At 34.4% G+C, this 18,407-nt stretch overlaps 1 protein-coding gene across 6 annotated transcripts in view; it reads right to left on the bottom strand.

Annotated features, from left to right (window-relative positions):
• The window catches only part of LOC111045830, an 85,790-nt gene that overhangs the window by 36,452 nt on the left and 30,931 nt on the right, over positions 1–18,407 (bottom strand). For all 6 annotated transcript variants that reach the window (XR_005572787.1, XR_005572786.1, XM_039439926.1 and 3 more), the window contains exon 3: positions 16,680–16,801. Coding sequence is in view for 4 of the 6 variants with exons in the window: in XM_039439926.1 (XP_039295860.1) it covers positions 16,680–16,801 (122 nt within the window). In the remaining 2 variants the exon portion in view is untranslated. The remainder of the gene's footprint in view (positions 1–16,679; positions 16,802–18,407) is intronic.

Below are 18,407 nucleotides of genomic sequence, written 5' to 3'. Positions count from 1 at the left end.
AATTAAACCAATAACAATGAATCAGTTAAAAGTAATAAATACGAAAACTAATGACGATGCTATACATTCTATAAATGCACAAATTTGTATTTGTATAAATGTTTTCTGCAATAAAGAAATCTTGAATCTTCATAACTGACTACATAGTTAGGTTTGACTACAAGTTATAGGTTCTATATAAGAATTTCTAGTCAGAAATCATTAGATCTAAGAAATCAATACAAACATTCTTTGAATAACTACTGATATTGTGGAACGTTTCAAGATAAAGAAATTCAGATTTCATTATCAATTCAAAAAACAAGTTGAATTGCTGACAATAAAATCAGTGCTTATCAATACAAGAGTCATATAAAAGTGACTACCGCAAGCTATTTAGAAACTAGTAACTAAACATACATACGTATGTTAATCTAAATAAAAATATTAATCTGAGTATAAATTAATAATTTATACCCTTATAATTTATAAGGATACTCAAATTAATATTTTTATTTATATTAAAAGTAGCCCTAAAGTAAAAAGACAGTCAAATAGTGTATGTTAATCTATATCAAAAAGTTCCAGTTGAAATTCATTAGACCCAACAAATCAATACAAATCAGCAGACACTGCCTGCCGCACATTATATTCGCTTCCAACAACTTTTAATGAAATGAAGAAAGTGTAAAATTGTTAACACGAAATGCGGTGAAGCTCTTCTCTTACATTGAGCCTTTCTCCTGCATCTTACACTCATAAAATACATGTATACCGCACTCTATATACATGTTCTCACATAATATATGTAGGCAGGTAACCACACAATTAACAAGTAATGGCTAGAATAAATTGGCCTGCTCTTATTATGCCAGCAAACTAACTTACTGTAACTAACTATAACTGTAACTAACTTGCTCAACGGTAACTTACATTTTTTATGCACTTCTTTTACTTCCGAAGTCGGTGACATACTATATATTACATAATATGTGATAATTTGTTACAGTTGAAAGTGTTACATATAATTTTGTCTATCAAGATGTGAATGCAATCTTGTCTCTGTCTTCTACAATGCCATTAACTGGGAGTTTATCAACTATTTCACTATAATATATCTAGAACAATATAAAAACTCGATTCTGAAGAAAACTCACTTCTAATCACTTCAAATAAATTAGAAATTGCATTTTTTCAAATGCTAATTACGGTAATGAATAAGTTATTATTAAACAAAAATCCTAAATGCTGTAAATCACCCCTTAGACTTCTGCTACTGCAAATATTGAAAATAGGGTAAACAGCTAGATGGAAATTCACTTCGTAAATCAAGAAGAAAATCTTAAATTTCCTTTGGATCAGTATAAAAACTGAATGGATAACGTAGATTTTACGCGGATACTTCTTGTCAATAGTAAATTTGTCGTTATTTGTAATTTATTCAATCAGTAAAAATGGCCGAAAATAAAGCTAAAATCAAAGTGGAACTCATGTAATTTTCAGTGTATTGGAAATTTGATGGATCATCAAAATTCATCGTTTCTTATAGTAATATCCATAAATCTATATCTTTATATAAATATTGATATAGTAGTACACCTTCAATTCGAGTCGGAAGATGAGCTTTACGGTCGAAAACAATAATTATAATGAGCTTTAGAAGACTTCAATAATTCTTTAATTAATTCAAATTCTTTAGAAGAGTTTACAATTTAATTTTTCATTCTCAATGCGCCATCCTCGTCAGAAACTAACTCAATTTTTCCCTTAGGATTCATGACCTAATTTATCATTGATCATGTTATTGTCACATTTCAATGAACATTAAATTACCCCTTCTATTCAAATGAATCACAATTGGAACATTGGAAGTGATTCATCCTTTCAATCTTCTACAAAATATTGTACTGAAAAAACAATCCTTCTATGAAGGCAATTTTGTACCAGAATATTTACGAAATTCAATACCCAATTAATCTGTGATCAAGATCTAATTATATTTCAAAATTACTCAATTACCTCTTCTCTACACAAACAATCGTAATTGGAACTAATTCTTCATCCTTCTCCTTACAAATAATTTGAAAATCACAGGTCACGTTTACAGGTTAATCGGCCGATCGGCGACCATAAAAAAAATTGCATCCACATTTGTAGATGCATACAATGCATTCGATGCATTCCCAGGAGAACAAAAAACATGCGCTGCATTTCAATTATTGCAATGCAGCCAATTAGAGTCTTGTACGCTATCAATTCCATTACGACAAACAGAAAATGCATGCTATTGTTTAGAAATCAAACGCTCTGAGAGAATCCTAGTTGGGAATTTACATGGATCATCTCTTCATACTATAATTGAGTTAGTGTTTTTGTAACTATTATTACTAGTTACTCTATAAAACACAGTATAAGCGAAAGATATTGTAGTATAAGTAAGATATTGTAGTTGGTAATAAATACTGTAGTATCATAGAGAACGGTGTTACTATAAAGCACAGTATAAGCAAAATATTAGTAAGAAATTGTAGTTGGAATGAATTAATAGTACGGTATACTATAATAGGGAACGGTATGGGAGATATTCAATATTTCTATCTCATCATCATAAAACATGGGAAACGCATCAATCTTCTTCAAAGATTTTCTCATCAATCAATCACTATTTCTCTCTCACACTCATCATGTTTGCTCACTCTCTCTCTCTCCCTCACTCAACTCGATCTCTGTTCCTCCCGCAGAAAAGGTTTTCTTGTTTTTCACAGACAAACAATCATGAGATTGTAGGGAGAAAATTCTGTAATCCTATTATATTGAGCGAGCAATTTCTGTATATAATTCATATGGTTATGTGGTATCTGGTTATATGGGTACGTATTTATGTCCAACGAATCTCGAAATCGGCTATAACGATTTTGATGAAATTTGCAATATAGTAGGTTTATGATATAAATATTCGATTGCACTAGGTCTCATCCATAGGAAAACTCGCTGAACGACATTAAAAGGATAATTCATTATTGGAAAACCAGATCTGAGACTTTCGTCGCCTGTGGATTATGAAAGTACGAGTGCGTCTGTGAAAAATCGAAATATCTCATCCCCGAAATTCATAAGCTGATGTATAGCCAGCTGTAAAATATAAACATGACCTAAAAGATGAAGGAACCTTAAGGGGTTGAAAAGTAAAATTATTAATAATTAATCATAATTTACAGTTCCAAGTGATTAGTGAGTGTTACTTTGTTATTCAATTTGGTTTGTAAACAATCTATATTCGAACTTTTCTGTTTTCAAATATTTCGACTGAAAATTGGACTTAAATTCGAAAGTGTATGAAACATAACATACTTTTTGGACTATAGTGTATAAATCCAAATTCGGGGAAGATAGGTACAATTTTGGGCTGTGCCTGTTGGTCCTTCCCCAATCAATTAAAAGAATTGTGTTCTGATTATCAATAAATGGATAAATATAAACTATGCTTTTATGTTTCTATGTTTTTGTACTACAGAGCGAAGCTCGGTGCATCGATATTAATAATTAATAAGTCAATTCTATTACATTTCACTATAAGTAAAGATTTATCATCATCATTATTGGCACTACAGCCCATATAGGGCCTTAGCCTTCACAACCAAATCCTTCCATCCCTCTCGACATTCTGCTGTTCTTCTCCATCTTCTTACACCCAGTCTTCGCCACAAATCCTCCTTCACATCGTCAACCCAACGCTTTCTTGGTCTACCTTGTAGTCTTCTTTCTCCGGGTTTACCTTCCAGCACCATTTTTGGCACCCTCCCTTCCGGCATTCTGCACCCATGACCAGCCCATCTCAGCCTCATACTTTTCACAAAAGATAGAATACTGGTCTCCTCGAACAATCTTCCCAGTTCCTCGTTTGTTCTTAGCCTCCATATTTCATTTTCCTTGATTGCTCCAAAAATTCTTCTTGAAATCCTTCTTTCCCATCTCTGAAGCAGACCTTCTTCTCTTGTAGTCAATGTCCAAGCTTCGGCCCCATATGTCACTATTGGTCTTAAAACTGTTGTGAAAATTTTTATTTTGCCATTTTTGGACACATTCTTGGACTTCAGGATATTCTGCAGGGCGAAATTCAAATACACCCTATTTCCGGACATTATCCTAGCATCCACTTCTTCTGCTACATTATTCTCTTCCGTTATTAGGGTGCCTAAATACTTGAATGATTTCACTTTCTCAAAGGTTCTACCTGATAACTGTATCTGTGTTCCATCATTCACTGGCCTCCTGGACATAACCATCACTTTGGTTTTCTGCATATTAATTTCCAGGCCTACTTCTCTTGCCTCATGTTCCAGCTTTTCATAGATCTGTAGGCCTATGTTTATTTAGTCTATGCTACAAGTTAATGAAGGCTTGTTACTAAAACCTACAGGCTTCGTTATTGCAAGTATTGGACAGTAGTTGAAATTCAATTTTGAGAGAGTACCTCCTTCTTCTTTGGAGTGAAAAATATTGAACTTGAAAAAGATTTGATCTGAATGCGGCGAAATGAGGCAACAGAGTTTCCAGTATCTTTGATCAAATTCAACTGATAACAAAAAAATGGTACATATGTTTCTAGAAACCTGACTAGTTGGTCAAATAAGGAACAATATTTTATCCTGGAGCAATCCCTTGTTAAATTGTATGTTTTCCCTCATATTGTAGTGTGTTTTGAATTGTTGGTTCCCAATTAAGATAGCCAAAACTTAGTTGTTACATTAATCTAGCATGTATTCTTTTATATCAATACAATCCTCGAATGATAGTCCTAAAAATGGTTCAAAAACATTCATACATTTCTATTACTCATTTTTGAATGTTGAACCAATAGATTACCTTGAATTAATAGTACTGTAATAGGTTATCAAGTGGTTAAAAAACTGATATAAACTACAAACTAGAGTTGGGATCGATCTAGTTTCAACCAACAATCTCCACTCTATTATCACAATAAAGATCAAGACAAGCTAGAAGGTGAAAGTCCTTGAGAACGAATTAACAACATCGCCTTTACCGTAGAAAAACAAGCCCATCCTCTCATCATTATTTCTCAACCTTTCAAACGCCTTTGATTGACGCGTATCAAAGGAGTTTCCTGCATTTACCAAACGTCGACAGCGGCCTTCCGGTGGTCGCGAAATATGGGCTAATGGATAGGAATGCAGACAGGAAACGGGATCAATCGACCGTATCAAATCGATAGCGGTCATTAGAGAGAATGCAGAATTCCTCCCTGTGGTTCAATTCAAACTGACATGATTCCTAACAAATAACATCAATGCAGTCCATTGAAGCAATGCTGCATTAACTAAAGACTGTCATGTTGATTGGATTTATCACGGAGAATAAATAAAATATACTACCTTTATTTCAAGAGTTATAATATTATGTAATAGGTGGAGAGAGAAAGGTGTACTACAAGGACCTGAACTGTCACCACACATATTTTTCATAGATTCCTGAATTTCACAGTTTACCGTTTAAACTATCTGTCATCAGATTTAAGACTTCCCCAATGAGATTATTCAAGTGAGATTCAAATTGTCTCACATAGAACAGTCATTTTATAAAAATTGAAGGATTTCTACTATCTTATCATAAGTAATCAAGAGACAATCCCATCAATTTATTTAATTAATTGAAAATCCATGTGGAAGTTATGTGTCCATGTGTTAATCCATGTGTTTTTCTGATCTTTCATTTACTTAACAATCACAAATTATCTATCATGTGTTCATGACGGCGGTGATGCATGTTTTTGTCAGTTACACTTTAACAAAACATTTGCAGGACTGCAGTTTTGTGTTAACACACCTGAATATGTTAGAAGAAAAACATAACCAGTAGGCCTTCAGATGAAGATAAAGCCAAAATGGTATAAATTGTCAACAGATTCTGTATTTTTCAATCCCAAAAATATCAATTTATTTTTCTTTAAAAGCTCACAAGACTGCAACCCCATCTTTCAGGTATACATAAGACCGTACAACTACTACAATAAGTATTAAAATTATCGACTGAGCCAAGGCCACCTCTATAGTCGAAATTCAAACCAGTTTACTTCCTAGCAATTCTATCAGCAAAACTGACATAAACGACAATAGCTGGTAGCAACAACCAGAGACTGTTTTCCAGGTAGAGAAATTAGTAACGGACTCGCCCCGCCAAAACAAGACACTTCTTTTTCAGCACAAGAACGACAAAAGCAGCCACCGCCAAAACAAGACTGATTTTCAGTGCTAGGATGGATGTGTATAGCTTTGACGCTGGTGTATACTGACTCGTCCCGTTCTAGACACTATCAACACTATAGGCTGGTCATGATTGAGCAGCTAAGCCTATCAACCAAACAGCTTAATCGACAAAAAACCCATCTTGTACATAATTTCATAGAACTAAAAATTGTCACCCAATTCCCAGAGCTACTCAACTGTCATTGCAGTGACGCGAGGAAATACAATCATGGTAAACATGACGTCACATCTAGTTGGGATGTAGTCAGATGCACAACTGCAGCATTCCTCATTAGCAACAACCTACACCTCCCATTCAATCAATACTGACAGTATGGAGTGGATCTGAGTAGAGATGGGACCGACCCCCTCTATTCATTGGCAATTATTTAATGAGCCATGGCTCCCCCCGAGGGGACCGACAACTGACACAGTGCGCAATTTATGGGTCATGAGTTCAGAGCGAGTGTCATGAGTTCATAGCTCAATATTGTCAAGAGTGAAGTTGTAATTTATTCCAGATAGCGAACGTAATATGGTAATACAGTAGTTAGAAACATTAATCACGATTTTATTATCCATTGTGACCAATAGTAATTGAAGTATTAGGCTAGGCGCACACAAATTACTCTAGACAACACAAGACATGATCAGACACGTTTAGTCACACAATACTTCACATTGTTGCTTATGACGCAACTCACACTGATTAGTCATTGCAATTAGACATGTCTTCATGTAAGGCTAGGCACACATCCGTTAGTCAAGACAAGACAAGATCAGACACGTTTAGTCACACAATACTTCACATAGTTGCTTGTGACGCAACTCACACTGATTAGTCATTGCAATTAGACATGTCTTCATGTAAGGCTAGGCACTTACTAGTTAGACAAATCAAATCAAATCAAATTTATTTGTTTCCAGCATAAACAATATATAAAAAGATATAATTGAAACAACACACATGGACACGCAGGTCTGTTTGTGAGTTGTTTGAGTTCGTAATTACATTATTTAAATTATTATAACTTGAGAGAAATTCCTGGAAATTAGATTTGGCTTGGTACATTGTATTGAAATGAAAAGAATAACTTAAATAAAGAAGTAAATTGAATTATGATATGTTAGATAATAGAAATTATTATTCAATCATAGAAATATTGTAGCACAACTACACACATACAACTCACACTTACAGGGAGGGGGAAGACAGCCACACACACACCACACACATAAACACACCAACACAAGACCAACACACACAGTCAAGACAAGATAAGATCAGACACGTATAGTCACAATACTTCACATAGTTGCTTGTGACGCAACTCACACTGATTAGTCATTGCAATTAGACATGTCTTCATAAGCAACTATGTGAAGTATTGTGACTAAACGTGACTAGTCTTGTCTTGTCTTGACTAACTAGTGTGAGCCTAGCCTAAGGACGAAATCATATTGAGCGTTTTTTCAGACGTCAACCCAATCAGTGAGGTTTACCTCGTACTATCAGAATGGAAAGCGTTGATGATATTAATAAAGAATACTGAAAGTTTGAAGTGAATATCAATGTAATAGATATTCTAGGTTGAGCTTAAAAATTTCCATACTTCAATAACTTATCCACAAGAAATATTGAAACATGCTGATTTCCAAGATGACTTCAATTTATTTAATCATTCTCAATTACACAACTTACAGAAAATTACCACAGGCTCACCAGGGATGGTATATAGCATCTATACACTATTCTTGAGGCTCACACCCAAAACAGTTCCAATTCTAATTTATACAACAGTCCAAATGTAGCTAGGTTATGTATCACTTCAACATTCTTCAGTTACAGTTGACTTTGGCTAAGCCACCGGGAGAAGACACACGATTTTTGAGATTTTTAGGGTGTTTCAATGATAAAATTGAAGAGATTTAGATTCACATTAAGGCCTTCTTCGGTCAGAAGGAAGCTGGCAAGGAAAAACTTCTCTAAATTGAGCATGTCTTTTCACACAGTGACGAATATCTACATTCACTATAGAATAGAAATGACTTGAAAGAGATAAACAAGAAGCTGGTGAATAGAAGGTTGAAGATTGTGGAAATTCACAATGAATAACTAGCGTGAAAAATGAATAAAGAAGAGAGGGTGATGAATGAAAACTGAAAAGAGAAAGATATGGAGAGTAGAGAGACAAGAATACGAGAGGAATAGGCCTATCTACATGAAATACAGAAAAGTAATGTATTGAGGAAAATGAAAAGCTAATGAGGAAAAGCTTATGGAAATTCACAATGAATAACGAGAGTGGAAAAAGATTAAATGAGAAGAGAAAAAGAGGAAGATAAAGTAAGGAATAGGATTGGTGGGACGAAGAGGAAGAGAAAGAGAGAAAGAGGAAGGAAGACGAAAGAAGAGGAGAGATAGAATGAAAATGTTCATTGGCAAGCAGTGAGTGACTCATCCATTCAATTAAAAGAGTAGCAATCACCCATCTCCCTCTACAACACAGCTTTAGCTTCTTATCTTTTATTTATGATATCGCCTTCATTTTTTCGTTCTTTTTGTACAAACCACACAATTCCCAGTGAACGCGGAAAGATGTCAGCGTCCGAAAGATTTATTTGAAAGAATTTTTTTCAACGTCACTAATGAAAATGGCTCACAAAAATAGCTCGTTGTTATTAAAGTATTGCAACAAAACACAGTGAATTATGGATGTCCCTTTCAAGTTTGCTACTAGTATCAAATGACCATAATATCAAAGGATAAATTTTAACACAACGCTTTACATAAAAGGGCTATTTAAAATTTGATTCTCAAATGTTGTAATGGCTCAACAAAAATATTTTTTTACCTTATTCTGCATCTATTGCAAAGAAACGTCTAGTTAATTATGATGCAGGTATCCAGGCATACAAATTTGCTCTTATCTAGCACTGTATAAAGTTGATAAATTGGGAAGCGGTTTGACTCAGATCGCAATGATAAGCTATCGCTTACATGCTTCGGTAAGTTGAGAAACATGCTCCTGCAACTCCCGTTGGAAGGGTGACCACTTGTGTCAATTCCTCTGAATATTTATTATGAGTTGAAAAATCGCTTGCCGGTGGTTCGGAACGCACCTAAAACTGCAGGTCCATTCATCTCTCATTACCCACACACAAGCCTAGAGCATACGAGTATGAGAGCATCACCCTCAGCAAAAAAAATCAAGGGACGAATTTTGTTCAAGTATTTTCAGAGAAAGCCTATTCAATATTATTTAATAGTTGGTCTCCACATCTCCCCTTACAGCCAACCCGTTCCACCACAAGGCGCCAAGTGACTAGTAAGTATGCTTAGGCATTTTTGAGCAATAGAACGACACATGTAATATTCATATAATAATTTCCAACTGCTGTATTTGCGTGATTTCTTGAGAATTTTTGAGAGATTATGAAGGTATTTAAAATGTTACAGTATTTCTCCAAATATAATTTTTGTCATAGTCATTCAATTTCAGCTGTTTTACATCCATGAAACCATCCGGTAAACAGCTGATTGTAAAACAAATAAATATATGATTTTCATTACAGCATACTATACTGTAATAAAATCATTTGTTTTCTTTACAGTCGAGTATGTTTCCTAGTTCCGAATTAGGAACAGCAAAACTAGTACAAAAACCGCCTTTTAGCGCTCACGATGGAAGTTTTGTCAACTAAAATAAAAAAATTCCTGATTCGAAACTTGTAAACTAGGTTATGTTTATAGAATGCATGTAGTAATGTCAGCACAAGCAGGTAATGTTTTCTGTTTCTCAGTTATTCTTTTATAGATTATTATGACGAAAAATAGTGTAAGTTACTTAGACGTGAATGTCTTTTGCAGTGCTCGAATGAAATTCTAATCTCAGCTAATGCCTCGACTAGAAACATCATTCTCGCCTGCAAAAGGCCCCTTCCCGTCCTTGTGACTTAAGATACTATTCCATTGTAGTTCTCCCAATTAAGATAAAAACAATATTTATATTATTTTTAAAAAATCATAAAAAAACTTATTCAAAGTGAAAAACTCTTCCAATTATTAGAAATTCATGTGAAGGGAATTCACCCACAAGGAGGAAAAACCTGCGAGTTTAATAGATCTTATCATCAGATTACAATCTTATCAAAATGAATCACAATTGATCCAACACTCGAATCATTTATTTACTCTTCACTTGACAAGTTTTGCAGACTTGAGACAAGTCTGGTGAGTCAGCGAGATGCGAAGTCAGTAAGCCGAGGTCGTTAACATGCCGTTTATGGAAGGTTAACCTTCTAAGCTCTGTCCACTACAGCGGCCCCTATTTACCTACTTCACTATTTATACATGTATATTTATAGGAGCATTGTCGCTATATACAATGCAGTGGACTTGCTGGCGCCTGTAGGAAACACTATTGGTCACACGGTTCACTGATTGTACATCTGGAAATTGGTTAAATGTCGATGAAATATTTCATGGCATTCGAAGTTTTTAACACATTTTATTAAATCTTACAAGAATTTGGTTAATCCTTGTTTCTTTTAATAATTTCTCCTCCAAGAAATATAGAAGAATAGATGTATAGAAAGTATAGAAGAATAGACGTATGAAACGTATAGAAGTAGTAGTAATAGACGTATAGACGTAGAACAATATGAAAATCAGTATGCATCGATACTGCATACTTCTTGTACTCATACCACCTTACGATTCGATGCTCATACTACTGATTTCTTGGCATTCAAAGTTTTTCAACACAGTTTAGGTACACAGAATTAGGTACATTCTTGTTTCTTTTAGTTTCTCATCCAAATAATCATCTCATCCAATCTGGTGTGGCGCACTCACACAACTTTCCTTGCCGTTATGAGAATTGATCACCTGACGCTAGTGTTCACGCGCATCTAAAGTCTACTTATAAACAAATATCTGAGCCAGCTGGTAACAGGACAATAACGCTGGAGACATACGAGGTGTGCTATCTCTTCATAGTGAATCATTTAATAGAATCAAAAGTTGCCAAGTTTGCAATTGGATAATCACATTTTCTCGAATTTCGAGCTTATTTTCAATTTTAGGTGAAAATGTTACTTAACATTAATTGTAGAGATTTTCATGCTCAATCTTTTCCACTCGATTTTTTTTTGTTTAAATTATATCTGAAGCCTGATTATTGGGAATCTAAAATCAAACTTTGCATAGATGGGTGGAAGCTCCTGGAATTTTTAGACATGGGACTTCTGGCAGTTGATAGACCTTATCAATGACTATTTTATGTATAAATTTAATCAAAATCGTTGGAGCAGTTTTCGAGAAAATCACGAAAAACCCTGTTTTTGACAACATTTTCTCCATTTTAGCCGCCATCTTGAATTGCATTTGATAGAAATTGTTCTTGTCGGATCCTGATATTGTAAGGACATTAAGATCCAAATTTCAAGTCATTCCGTTAATTGGGAGATGAGATATCGTGTACACAGACGCACATACACACATACATACCAATACCCAAAAACCACTTTTTTGGACTCAGGGGACCTTGAAACGTATAGAAATTTAGAAATTGGGGTACCTTAATTATTTTCGGAAAGCAATACTTTCCTTGATAGAGATGACACAACCACTTATGCAAGTGCAGAACCCCTGCTCCTTCCCCCTACATTGGAAGAAGTAGAAGAAATAATAAAGAGGATGAAGAATAATAAAGCACCTGGCAGAGACACAATACCAGCTGAGTTGCTCAAGTATGGAGGAAAGAAAATCTTAAGAGCTGTACATACCTTGGTTGGATGGATATGAGAGCAAGAAAAAATGCCGGAAGAATGGACTGAAGGTATAATATGTCCCATCTATAAAAAAGATGATAAAATGGTATGCAGCAACTATAGAGGCATAACTTTACTTTGCACCTCTTACAAGATTTTTTCATCACTGCTGTTGAAACGATTAGGGGTCTATGCAGAAGAATTGATAGGAGATCATCAGTGTGGCTTCAGGCAAGGAAGAAGCACTGTAGACCAGATATTCGTAATGAGGCAAATCATGGAGAAATGTTATGAATACGATACAGATTTGCATATGCTCTTTGTGGACTTCCGCCAAGCATTTGATAGCATCAAAAGAGACAGAAGGATGAATGTGCTAGATGAGATGGGAATCCCAAGAAAGTTGACCAGTCTCATAAAGATGACAATGTATGGTACGACAGCGTTAAAGTTAAAATAGGAAACAAACTGAGTCGCTCATTCAATGTTACAACTGGTGTAAGACAAGGTGACGCACTGTCAGCAACCCTCTTCAATTTGATGCTTGAAACAATACTTCAGAAGATAGGTACAAGTAACACAATACTTAACAGAACAAGTCAAATACTGGCCTATGCGGATGATGTGGTGCTAATAGCAAGGAATCACGATAAGTTGAAAGAGATTTTCAGCACAATGAAAGAGGAAGCAAGAGTGCTGGGTCTGCAAATTAATATTGGAAAGACTAAGTACATGAGAATGTCTGCAAATGAAAGAAGAAGGCACGTAGACAACTTGATACTATCAGATGATTGCAGCATTGAAGGTGTCAGCGAGTTTAAGTATCTTGGAGTTACACTGACAGACGACAATAAGACTAGCCAAGAAATTTCTAACAGAATTATGATGGGTAATCGAGCGTATTTTGCAAATCAAAGGATTTTTAAGAGTAGAATAGTATCAAGAGCAACTAAAGTGAAAATGTACAAGACGTTAGTCCGACCGGTTGTGACATATGGAGCAGAGACATGGACATTGCTGAGCAGGGATGAAAGAGCACTGAAGTCATTCGAGAGAAAGATGTATCGAAGGATCTGGGGACCACTATGTGATGGAGGGGTTTGGAGAACCAGACATAACAGCGAAATCGATGAGGCTATAGGGGAAGGAAATATTGTAAGATTTATTAAGGCAAGAAGGATGGAATGGCTTGGACATGTGGTGAGAATGAATATGGAAAGGACCCAACTTAGACTGCTGGATGGACGAATGATGGGGATGAGAAAGAGAGGAAGACCGAGAACGAGATGGATAAATGATGTGATAGGTGATCTGCGTGTGCTGGGCGTATCCAACAACTGGCGGCAAAGATCCCAGAGAAGAGACGATTGGAGGCATTGTGTTGAGGAGGCCAAGGTCCACCCAGGACTGTAGAGCCAACTAAAGTAAGTAAGTAATACTTTCCTTACCTATGGTAATAGGGCAAGGAAAGTGAAAATATAAAAGAATTATAGAGAACGAAGACTGTCCAGTAGATAGATAGAGCTATCCCAGCTGTCAGACTAAGCTTCTCCCAGCAGTCAAAATAGTTTCTCCTCCAAGAAATATAAAAGAATTATAGAGAGCAAAGACTGTCCATCAGATAGAGCTATCCCAGCTATCAGAGCATATGACAGAGCAGACGTATCATGATATGAAAACCAGTATGCATCGTTACTGCATACTTCTTGTACTCATTCAATCTTTCGATGCTCATACTACTGATTTTTTGGCATTTAACGTTTTTTAAATTTTACAAGAATTAGGTACATTGTTGTTTCTGTTGAACGTTTCTTTTCCAAGAAATATAGAAGAATAGGCCTACCATGATATGAGAATTAGTATGCATTTACCGTAAACTTAAATATTCTTCATTTATTAATTTACAAATCAGACAATTATTCCAAAGTCACTATTGATATTGTAGAACCGTTCCATAATCAAATAAAAACACATAGATTTTTGTCAATTTTATTTATTTATTTATCCCATTGTATACAAATACTTAGAGGAAAGGCACAACAGGCTCATGCCCAAAACTGTCCCTTTTCCAATTTATACTATATACTATCCAAATCAAAATGTTGGTAATGTCACTTTCACTTTTCAAAATATATTTTACGCTCTTCAATACTCAAATAATCGAGCAAATTTTGAATCAAATAGATACTATTAGTCTAGAATCAACAAATAAATTTCACTACAATTTTTGAAATGGGCCATGGTTTCGTGGCCACACCGGTTACAGAGTTTTTATTTTATCACACAAAATAATCGATAGAATCAATCTCTTATCATCCTGGTAAGGAGCTATACAAACTTCGGTCTACTATCACCACCTGGATTATGGGTTCGAATCCCGCCGATGACATGGACGTTTGATCATCTCATCAATTCACCAACGCACTTTCTCCATTTATTAATTTACAAATCACACAATTTTTTCAAAGTCACTATTGATATTGTAGAACCGTTCCATAATCAAATAAAACACATGGATGGAAACTACTAAGATATTGCAATTATTCAAATGCTAATGAATAATTATTATTAAACGAAAATCCAAATTAAATGCTGTAATTCACCCCGAAGACTTCTGCTACTGCAAATATTGACAACAGGGTAAACAGCTAGATGGAAATTCATAATTTTTCAATAGTAGCGCTCATCGAATTTCCATCTAGCTACCCTGTTGTCAATATTTTCAGTAGCAGAAGTCTTCGGGGTGAATTACAGCATTCAATTGGGATTTTCGTTTAATAATAATTATTAAAAACACATATATTTTTGTCAATTTCACTAGCAATTTTGGAATGGACCATGGTTTCGTGGCCACAGAGTTTCGTCAAGTTACCCAAGCACAAGCAACAAGCTCATGTGGGCATCATTCGCAATGAAAAAAATGTGAGATTCACTGAATAAGAAACTTCTACAGCGTAGCCAATGATTTTCTCAACCAAATGTGAGACAAAATTCGAGTTTTTGATGCTGAGCTAGTTCTCCACCCCAAAAACGAACAAGGGTTCATGTAACAGTGAGACTTGGTGAACTGTGAGGTGTGTCATGTCTAAATGACACTTCGAGTGACACACCTCCCCTAAAACAAGCAACATTCCCCCTCAAGCCGTCCATTTTCGAGCGGGCAACACGAGGTAAAGAGCACAGCATCCATCTCAAAACACTTTCCATTCCGATACGGTCTATATTCTAAAATCTCATCTTAATTTTCTGAAATAACTTAATTTATTCAAAGTGCGGTGATAATAAGTGCGAAATTTGACTATAATTTGGTATTTTAATCATTCTAAATTCAAAATTTCTAGCTAATATATATTCTTGGACAGAACATTGAACTTTAAATTTCTTCAGTAAGAACATAACCTATTTTTTCGGACATTTCATTATTTATCAAAATTTGGGAACAGAATAGTTTTGGGCTATGCCTGTTGTTCTATCCCGATCATATTCATATGATTTGTAATTATATCAACGAATAAATATGTGCTTGGAGGAAGTTCTATAATATATCCTCTGTATTCTCAATCATTTTAAAGTAATTCGGAACCTACCTTCAACTGTATCAGAGAATAAACAATCTTATATATTGTATTTTTTCTTTAGGGCTATTTTTGAATAAAAATATAAATTTGAGTACCCTTTTTAAAATTATTTCATCACTTTTAAAAAGGGTACTCAGATTTATATTTTTATTTATAATCGTATATTTATGTTTATAAGCAATCTTACGCATAGGTTTTCTTTGACTGTATATCATGCTCAGGACCCGGCTTCACAGAGAGAGATATGCGATTCAATAGGTACTGTATAATAATGTGATGTGGAAAGCAAATTTAATAGGGACCAGTTGTCTCAATAAATCAAATTTGAGATATCATTTTTCCTCAATAAAGGAGACTTTAAAGAACAATTTAAAAAAATTCAGATTGATATCTTGAGAAATGACTGAGTATGCCTATTCAAACATAAAAACAGGGCAATTTTATAACTCCAAAATGACAACTGGTCCCTTTTCTGCAACATTACATGTGTTCATATAATTGACGAAAAAGTCGACTTTTCAATCGATTCTGACCAACAAAGGAAATGATACTGCATGATAATCGATTGAAAACTCGAAATCGATATTTTTGACCCTGATCTCTATTATTGTCTGCCCTGAACATTTTACTCTTCCGACTACTGGTCCCTTTTCGCTATCCACATCACTATATCTTAGATATTCAAATCTATATGAAATAATATATATATAACACGTAAATTATATATACATACGTAAAGAGATATTTTGTATTATTATTTTCTTATTTTTAAGTTAACACTTGTATTTTGTTTAAATTTATTGTTCATCATATTTGATTTCCTCTTTATTTGTGATTGTTTTTTAGATGGCGAAATAAATTATTTTGATTTGATTTGATTTATATTCTCCAAATGAATGGATCCACAGATCCCTCTCTGTGTGGAGGGACTAATATGCATCCAATCGTCAACCCTTGTCTTTGGACGCGCATTTCGAGAAATTGCACCTTTACCCAGCAGAACAAAACAACTTGTAAGACTTCATTTTCGTATTGAAAATATGACAAAGATATTGGAAAATGGCAAGAATTTGAATCAACTCACCCCAGTACATTGGCGTGACAGAGCTGGTTCATGAGCTGGACCTCTTTGAGCATGTTGGGTCGATTGGAGCGCAGGAGGTTCATCTTCAACACCATCACTTGCCCTGTCACTCGGTGAGTAACCTGCACAAATAAACAAATTTTCTAATTAGATCTAATAATTATGAGAAACAATAATACTCATGTTCATTCATTTATTCATTCATTTATTCGTGGATACAATAACAAATCATATGAATATGATTGGGAAGGAACAACAGGCTTGGCCCAAAACTATTCCATTCCCAAATTTTGATTACGTGTCCAAAAAATAGGTTATGTTTCTTCTGTAAAAAGTTCATTCTCAAATTTCGTCCAAAAATAAATATGAGATGCAAATTTTAAATTTAGAAAAATTAAATCACCAAATTAAACATATGTTGATTAGATTTCGATGATGAAAATAGTGCAATAGTGTGTAAAGATATGACGATTTTTGAAAATGTATTTATGGAATCGGCAAAATAAGCAAAAGAAACAAATCAAGTCCATTACTTCCCTTCCAATTGATACTTATAACTATGATACATATTCTAATATTACACAGTAGTCTAATAATAGCAGACGTTTTGTAACTTGATAACTATAGTCCAAATAGAAGTTGTGTAAACACCAAAATATTTCCAGAAAATTCAATCTTTAAATCGAAAACAATATTTCCTTAGATTTAATTTTGAAATTTCGGTTCACTGTAAATTTCCAATTTTGAAACCAGTTATTCATCAAGCACATGAGAGAAAAGAGTAGAAATAATGTAATAACAATTATTAGGTACTAATGGCGAAGATGATGACAAAAATGTCATCAATGTCGATTGTTGATGAGATCAACAATTAAATAAAAACTTGATGAGAGATGGACCTCAACTTATAGGTGGATTCCAAACATCTCGAAATAAATGACTTGAATACACTCACAAGTCTCAATATTGGGTACTGAATATACAATTAATAATATACTATTTCCAATTATAAATAGAAATACAAATCTCAGTACCCTTTATGAATTATTAAAAGTAGCCCTAAACAGAGAAGAGACAATAAAATGGCTTATTCCCAATTAAAACACTCTACTTGTCTTTCTCATTATTTAAACGATACGTGCATTTCTAATTTTACATTCTAAAAGATTAGAATGAGGTGCATTCATATTATAGCAAACAGCCTACCAAGTGTGATTCATCATATTAATCATAATTTGGACCATCAACACGTTCTCTAGTCACTCATAAATGTTTCAACACACATTAATCCGTAGTTACTTCTCATAATCAATCTCTAATCTGCAGTAATAATCACCAGAACTCTATCCATAACGTACTTGGAATTTCAGTAAAGTGCTTAAAATCCATTTCCTCTCACATCATTTGAAAACTAAAAGGTTTTCTCCTATCTAGCCTTGAAGAGAAAGATAAAACCATTGAGAAAATATATCATAAGATAAGATAGCTTATGACAGCTCAAGAGAAGATAGCTTATGCTATATTTTCTCTATGGTAGAACAATGATAGAACACAAAGATGAAAAATGAAAGAAAGCTGGAAAGTGAGAAACTTGGAAAACTGAGAAGTTTTCTCCTAACAAGCGTAACCTTTGGAGAGAAAAACTGGAACCATAGAGAAAAAATAGCATAAGATAAGATGACTTATGACAGCTCATGAGAACATAGCTTATGCTATATATTTTCTCTA

This window comes from Nilaparvata lugens, chromosome 13, assembly GCF_014356525.2.
Source record: "Nilaparvata lugens isolate BPH chromosome 13, ASM1435652v1, whole genome shotgun sequence".
In the NCBI taxonomy this organism is placed as follows: Eukaryota; Metazoa; Arthropoda; class Insecta; order Hemiptera; family Delphacidae; genus Nilaparvata; species Nilaparvata lugens.
Note: the sequence above shows the minus strand (reverse complement) of the source record. Positions and strands in the feature narration are given on the sequence as shown.